Below are 7,500 nucleotides of genomic sequence, written 5' to 3' on the forward strand. Positions count from 1 at the left end.
CGCTGCATCGGGATCGATGCGTCGTCGTAGTCATTCATTGTGTCGTGTTGTGTGTGTCGTCGTCGTCGTCGTCGTCGTCGTGTGTGTGTGTGTGTGTGTGTGTGTGTGTGTGTGTGTGTGTGTGTGGTGTTGTGTGTGTTGTGTGTGTTGTGTGTTGTTGTGTTGTGTGTCATTGTTGTTGTTGTTGTCATTGTTGTCGTCGTCGTCGTCGTTGTTGTTGTTATCGTCTTCGTGGTTGTTGTTGCTGTTGTCGTTGTCGTTGTCGTCGTCGTTGTGGTTGTTGCCGTTGTGGTTGCTGCCTTCTCTGTCATCGTTACTGGTGTCGTTGTCGTTGTCCTCGTCGTGGTTGTTGTTGTCATCATTGTTGTCGTTGTGGTTGCTGCCGTTACTGTCGTCTTCGTGGTCGTTGTCGTCGTTGTCATTGTTCTCGTCGTCGTTATTGTTGCCTTTATCGCCATTGCCGTGTGCAGGTTTGGACTGGCTGGGTGTGTCGCCATTGCCTGCAGATGGACTGCTTCGCGCGTGGTTGTCCTTGTGCACTCGCTTCTTCGCCCCCTGTCTCTTCGTCTTGCTGCTACTGCTGCTACTGCTGCTGCTGCTGCTGGTGGTGGTGTCATGAGCTGGTTCAGATGAGGCGTTCGAAGCTGTTGGGTTCTCATCGTCTTGTACCAGGGCCATGATGTCTGCTGTCGACAGCCCTAGCGGCAAGCCCTCCTCGTCGTTCTCATCATGTGCCTGAAGCTGCTGCAGGCGGGAGATTTTCTCGCGTTGGCTGCCGTCAACCGGCACCATCTTGAACCCTCCAAACTCGCTGCGAGCGTGCATTTGCAAAAGGGAAGAGGAGTGATGTGAAGGGATAATAAAGAGAGGTGGTGCTCATGACGAATAAACGTGCAAGCAAGCGGTGTATGTCGAACCGGATCAACAAATACATACACACACACGCACGCACACGCACGTATGCATACACATACAAATACACGCACATGCATACCGGCCATTCATTGTGGCTGCGGAGGCAAGTGAAGGTCTGTCCAGACTTGAGCAGGCGTCTCAGTGCACTCGAAAGCACGACAAAGCAATGACCTGTCGATGGGTACACCCTCGACACAACGTGTCGTTGGTAGCTTGCGAGCCCAGGGCATATGCAGATAGACATGAAAGAAGATTAGTGAGGAGACGATAGCGTTGACAGCAGGGTAGTGCACAGCAAAGGGGCTTGGGGAGTGACAACCATTGGTTTGTGCAGACGCATTGCAGATACCGGAGAGAAACAAAGCAATCATGTGTATGTGTATGTGTGTGTTTGTGTGTGTGTGTGTGTGTGTGTGTGTGTGTGTGTGTGTGTGTGTGTGTGTGTGTGTGTGTGTGTGTGTGTGTGTGTGTGTGTGTGTGTGTGTGTGTGTGTGTGTGGTACCAAAGTTGGGCTGAGCTGCTGCGTCGGTCGAACGTTGCTTGGTGGTTGCTTGTTGTGTCGATCACTGTCGACCCGTCTGCGGTGGTCTGAAAAAATGACGGACTTGCTGCATGTGTGCATGAGCATGTGTGCGTGTGTTGTGTCTGTTTGCGTTGCGTACGTGTTTGTGCGTGTGTGTGTGTGTTTTTCTTGCTGCTGTACGAGTGGGCCGTACGAAGGAGGACACCTTGAAGAGAAGGGGTCTGTGTGTCGACACCATCCAAATTTTCAGGCGATTCTCAGCACGTTTTTGAACAAAGCAGCGCTGTTCATGCAATCAGTGGGCGAGTTGGGGGAGGGGAAGGGCATGGGGTTGTTGCGTTGTGGGTGCGCTGTGCTTTTGTTGGCGATTGTTGTGCTTTGATTGAACACCATGCGCTCTGTTCGAATTGCTGTTTATGCAGATATCGAAGGTGAGACAACGACTGCAGTGACGACAGAACACACACACGCACACGCCATGCACGTCGACATGAAAACAAGCTTGATCCAGCCGGGGGGGGGTGCCAGGAAGTCGTGATGGAGCAAGCACTGCACGCTGTCCCTCTCTAATATCCCGCGCGATCCACAAGATCTTCAGTGCGAAAGACATGGTGGTGGACGAAACCAGGTTGAGCTGGGTCGATGACGATAGCAGCACGCATGCCCATGTACGTGCACACACACACACACACACGCATACTTTTGAGTGTGACATGCAATCACACACACACACACACACATACACACAAACACACACACACGCAATCACGAAGACACGAGCACATCAACTAACCCTGATACGAGTCGAGCTCGTTCTTGGGCTGCTGCTGCCGCTGCTGTTGTTTTGCCGCTGTCTTCTTCAGCTTTGGCTTTGGAATCCCCACGAGGTCACAGATGGCGTTGCGCTGCTGCCGAGCAAACGTGATGTCACCATCCCTGTCGATGTGTGTATGTGTGCGCGTGTGTGGGCGCGGAAAGGGGGGGGGGGATAGCCATGCACACACACACACACGCACACACGTACACACTCTCACACACATACTCGCACGCACACAAAACTGCGCACCATTCTGTGGTGATGAGGATTTGGATGCATTGCTCCTTTGCAGCGGGCTGGATGTAAGGGCGGTCGAGCCCAAGCAGCGCCACGTACAGCGATTCGCACGTCACGCGACGCACCTGCACACACACACACACACACACACACACGCACACACACGCACACACACAAGTAAAAGCAGAACACGTGATTGCCCGCACGAATGTGGGTCAGTGCAAGAGTGAGCGCGCGTGCGGGGGATGTGCGTGTTCTAGAGAAAAAAGTCATCAACAGAGTGGGATGAAAGCAGCATAGCACAGCACCGCACCAGGCAAGCAAGCAACAATCACCCTCCTCACCCTCGGGTATCTGTTGCACAGGCACATGCCGAGGGTGGCCATGCTCTTCTTGAAACAGTTGTCAAAGCTGAGCAGTCCACAGCACCTGCAGTTCGCATGGTGGTGGCCCGTTTTGGAGGTGACGGTGGTGAACACATGTGTATGAGCGTGCGTGCGTGTGTATGAGTGTGTTTGGGTGTGTATGAGCGTGCGTGTGTATGTATGAGTGTGTATGGGTGTGCGTGTGCGCGTGAGTGAGTGAGTGTGTGCGCGTGAGTGAGTGTGAGTGTGAGTGTGGTGCGCAGATGCAATGCGCAGCGGCTGCTGCCGTCAATGTAACTACACGCAATTCGCTTTCACAACAGCTCCCGCCATCACCCCCACGCACACACAACTTACACATGGATGCACTGGATGATTTTCTGCACGTTGGTGCACTTTGACAGCTGCTTCTTCACCAGCTCATACATTTCAAGCGCAAAACCCGTCCTGTGTGTGTGTGTGTGTGTGTGTGTGTGTGTGTGTGTGTGTGTGTGTGTGTGTGTGTGTGTGTGTGATCACGTTCAAAGTTCACTTCACTCCGTGACACACGCCATCAACAAGATACACAAGCAAGGCCAGATGCAAATTCAAGCACGCAAGTCCAAATCCACGCAGAGCCCAACATGTGCCCCACGCTCATCCAACATGCCCTCACCGTGGGGATGCAATGAGGCTGTCGAGGCAGGCGTTGGCAATGAGGGTATCGCACGTCTTCAAAAGTGGAATCACCACCAGGTCATCCGCCATGTTTGCGCGAAGCAAATCCACCATCGCAGACATGATTCCAGCCTTCACATCATCTGCACACACACACACACACACACACACACACACACACACACACACACACACACACAAAACAGCACGCGGGCAAGGGTGCACAAACACGTGGTTAGCCGAGCGAGTGACGGATGGACCTGAAGGAAAACCAATGCGTGATCCAAGCCAACATTTTACCCGACGCATGTGCACACCACCCACGCTCAAACATGCTGTATCCGCGTGCATACCACTGACCATGGATGCTGAAGAAGAATGCAATGAGTGCCTGTGATGATGCGTGCACGAGGGACTCCGTCAACCCACCCACGCTCACAACCAGCCCATTCTGGTGGCGGGCGATGAATAAGGTCGTGGTGGTGGGTGGTGGCGGTTGAAGTGAGGAGGTGAAATGTGGAAAATGCTCGCAAAGCCATGGGCGAATGAGGACAGCACACACACACACACACACACACACACACACACACACACACACACACACACACACACACACACACACACACACAAAGCACACATCACACACACACACATACACACAAAGCACACACACACACACACACACACACACACACACACACACACACAAGCACAACGCACCAGCAGCGGGCGCTGGATGGATGGGAGGCGAAGGAGCTGAACGACAATTGGAAACGTAATGTGCGCTGCCGACCAGTCGAGCGGCGTCGGCTGCGACCTGATGATGATGATGATGATGATGATGATGATGATGATGATGATGATGATGATGATGATGATGATGATGATGATGATGATGATGATGATGATGATGATGATGAAGATGATGAAGCAGCGATTGCACGCGGATGTATTCACGTGAGCAAGAGCACTGAAGCACACACACACACACACACACACACACACACACACACACACACACACACACACACACACACACACTTGTACACACGACAGCGGCCAGCGCACCACAATCACGCTATACGTGCACGTACATGATGTGATCGCAGACGGCAGCCAGGTCACTTCGCATCTGTTTGTCGTCTTGTGGCTTCTCATCAGTGCACTCCTAATGATAGGACAGAGCGCGGTCAAACGTTGGCGATGAAGGAATCAAATTATGATGATGATGCGATGAGAATACAGCACACTGCAAACAGTCTCGCCCACAGTCACACACACACACACACACACGCATGCACATCCCCCACACACACCAACAAACACACCCACCTACCTATCCACATGCACACACACACACGCGCGCGAGCGCGCGCCTCTCAGCTGACCTTGCCCTGTTGTTGGGTGATGTGTTGCTTGCAGGCATCGGCGACGCGGACGAGGGCGTTGCCTGCTTCACTCCTCAGGCGATCGAGTTTCTCTGCCAGCTGCTTCAGCAGACCAGCAACACACTCATGCAGTAGACTGCACGGGTAGGGATGCGTGCGTTGGAGGTGAGAAGCGGGCGAGGAAGGAACGGCGAGGAAATGTTCATCTGTGAAAGGTGGACGAACACACGCACACGCACATGCACACATGCACACGCACATGCACACATGCACATACAGACACACAGACACACACACAAGTACCTGGTGCAAGCCGCGAGCGACGGTGTGAGGGGAAGAAGGAGTGGGAGGACTTCGCCAAGGGCGGTGATCGCCTGCAAGCGGACGGTGGATCCAACATCCCCTCTGCTGGTGATAGTGTAATCGTCCAAGCTCGACAGGAACACGCGCAGCGCCGGGCGCACAATGGACGACGATGACAGCAACGGTCGAAGGGCTGTAAGTGGTGGTGGTGATGATGATGATCGCGGTGATCGTGATGATGATCGCGGTGATCGTGATGATGATTGTGGTGGACGGAGTCGGCCGAGAAAGAGGACAACAGTCTTCACAACACACACGCACACACACACACACACTCCTCGCGCACACGTAACCACACACATACACACACTGCGCACATTCCACGTTTTCAAAGCATACTATACAGCCTCCTTAGTCACTGCTTGTGTGCTTGTGCACCTTGTTCGCGACAAGCTCTGCGCAGGAGAGTGGTGATGGAGTGCAGGGCGGCGTGTCGGAGGGCAACAGCCGCGTTCGCTTCCTCGTCAAGCGCACGCGCAGCCACACCCAACGCACCAAGTACCTGCCCAGCACAACCAACAACGAGAGCAAACGAGGGTGGTTCGGTGTGATTTGACTCAGCTGTGCGTGCCGACGTTGTTCAACACACGGGCAATCACCCAAGCAACGAGCGCACACGTTGCAACGGATTGCACACAGACAACCACGGACACAGCCTGACATCCACACACCCACACGCACACGCACCCTCCCCCCCCACACACACACCCATACAGCCTCCCCCCCCCAAACACACACAGCCATCACCTTCTCGTGTGTGTCCAGCAGCAAGCGGGCGGGCAGGTCGCCCAGTACACGTGCGGCGGCGGCGCGCGCCTGTGGACGAAGAGCGTGCGGGTGCACGACCTTGGCAACGAGGCGAGGTAGGACTGCGTCACGGAGGACTTGCAGTCCTTCCTCGCAGCTTGCGTAATACGACTGGCACAGCTGCAGCACGGCGGCAATGCTGCGTGCACGCGTGTCCTCGTCCGCGTCTTCAAAGCCCTGCAGTGCAAAGTCGAACCACGACGACAGCACTGCGCTCTCCAACATGGCCGCGCACGAAAACTCGGGGACGGCACGCGCTGATGATGATGCTGATGGTGGTAATGGCTGTTGGCCCACCGGAATTGGCGTTGCTGTTGTTCCAGTTGTCGTTGATGCTGATGCTTGTGCTGTTCCAGTTGTCGTTGGTGTTGATGCTTCTGCTGTCGCAGGTGCAGCGTTGTTCCCGTCGCTGCCGCCGCGCCCATCGTGGCTGCCGCTGATGGGGATGACGGGGAACCCAGCGAGGGCGAGGCGTTGAATGGTGGCGGCGCCTGACGATGGGAGCGAGACGAGGTGGTGGTGGGAGGGACAAGGGGATGGAGATGTGAGCATGTGAACACATGGTGGTGTTGCTTGATTGGAGAAGAGGAAGGTGGCCAGCCTTAGCATGAACAGTTCAGTGAATGCACGAGAAGAAAGAGAGAGAGAGAGAGGCCGCAAACAAACGACCAAACGAACATCCACCACATGCACATGTTCACAATCATGGCACCAAGATCAAGGGTGGTACATGTGTTTGCACGTACAGGCCTTCCTGACGAGGGCACCACCGAGTCCGTGCGTGTATTTTGCGGACTCTAGATCCGATAGGAGCGACTGCACTCGTGCCACGTGTATTGGCTGAAAGGTGGAGGTGAACGCAGCATGCTGGGATGCAACGTACGCCGTGCGGTGTGCAAGGTCCGTCTCATCCCACGTTGGAGCGGGTGGGGACAGGCCCAGCATACACGCACCCACGCCAAACACCGCACCCTGGCGTCTGGTTTGCGGCAGCGACGGTGGCGGAGGGTGTAATGGGAAATGGGAGGAGAGGGTTGTCAGTAACAAAGAACAACAAAGGTGATGGTGGTTGTGGTGAGCAAAGTGCAGATGACACACATGTTTACAAAACACACACACATACGCACACACACGCACACACACGCACACACACACACACACACACACACACACACACACACACGGCCCCTGGAGCAATGCCGTTTGCAAGACAAGGGCAAGCAGGAAGCGCAAGTGTGTACGTGTTGAGGTCAATGGAGAGGGTGTTGGGCAGAACTGTCGATGTGAATGCGTCCACGACGTGCGCGCGCGCGTGGGGCGAGAGCTTAACAATCGCATCTGCCGCCAGCTGTCGCACGTCCTCATCCCAGTGGGACAACTTGACCTGCAGCAGCAGGGAGAAAGGGAGAGGAAGGTGTGTATGTATGT

The 7,500-nt window shown here is 54.7% G+C and overlaps 2 protein-coding genes across 2 annotated transcripts in view; both read right to left on the bottom strand.

Moving 5' to 3' along the window:
- The window catches only part of PTSG_09051 (uncharacterized protein), a gene marked incomplete at both ends in the record, with an annotated part of 8,525 nt that extends 6,849 nt beyond the window's left edge, over window positions 1–1,676 (bottom strand). Inside the window, 4 exons of the mRNA XM_004989794.1 lie at window positions 670–811; window positions 1,041–1,127; window positions 1,418–1,503; window positions 1,632–1,676. Coding sequence (XP_004989851.1) covers window positions 670–811; window positions 1,041–1,127; window positions 1,418–1,503; window positions 1,632–1,676 — 360 coding nt within the window. The remainder of the gene's footprint in view (window positions 1–669; window positions 812–1,040; window positions 1,128–1,417; window positions 1,504–1,631) is intronic.
- A 159-nt stretch (window positions 1,677–1,835) lies between these two features.
- PTSG_09052 (uncharacterized protein) overlaps window positions 1,836–7,500 on the bottom strand; it is an 11,148-nt gene continuing 5,483 nt past the window's right edge. The window contains exons 17-31 of the mRNA XM_004989795.1: window positions 7,314–7,456; window positions 6,819–7,051; window positions 6,013–6,563; window positions 5,644–5,767; window positions 5,206–5,398; window positions 4,903–5,038; window positions 4,609–4,682; window positions 4,235–4,331; window positions 3,875–3,965; window positions 3,513–3,657; window positions 3,215–3,304; window positions 2,837–2,921; window positions 2,505–2,617; window positions 2,232–2,374; window positions 1,836–2,030 (exon numbers count right to left, since the gene is read on the bottom strand). Of these exons, the coding sequence (XP_004989852.1) occupies window positions 2,005–2,030; window positions 2,232–2,374; window positions 2,505–2,617; window positions 2,837–2,921; window positions 3,215–3,304; window positions 3,513–3,657; window positions 3,875–3,965; window positions 4,235–4,331; window positions 4,609–4,682; window positions 4,903–5,038; window positions 5,206–5,398; window positions 5,644–5,767; window positions 6,013–6,563; window positions 6,819–7,051; window positions 7,314–7,456 (2,244 nt within the window). The 3' untranslated portion in view covers window positions 1,836–2,004. The remainder of the gene's footprint in view (window positions 2,031–2,231; window positions 2,375–2,504; window positions 2,618–2,836; window positions 2,922–3,214; window positions 3,305–3,512; window positions 3,658–3,874; window positions 3,966–4,234; window positions 4,332–4,608; window positions 4,683–4,902; window positions 5,039–5,205; window positions 5,399–5,643; window positions 5,768–6,012; window positions 6,564–6,818; window positions 7,052–7,313; window positions 7,457–7,500) is intronic.

The sequence above is a fragment of the Salpingoeca rosetta genome, assembly GCF_000188695.1.
Source record: "Salpingoeca rosetta unplaced genomic scaffold supercont1.27, whole genome shotgun sequence".
Taxonomy (NCBI): Eukaryota; class Choanoflagellata; order Craspedida; family Salpingoecidae; genus Salpingoeca; species Salpingoeca rosetta.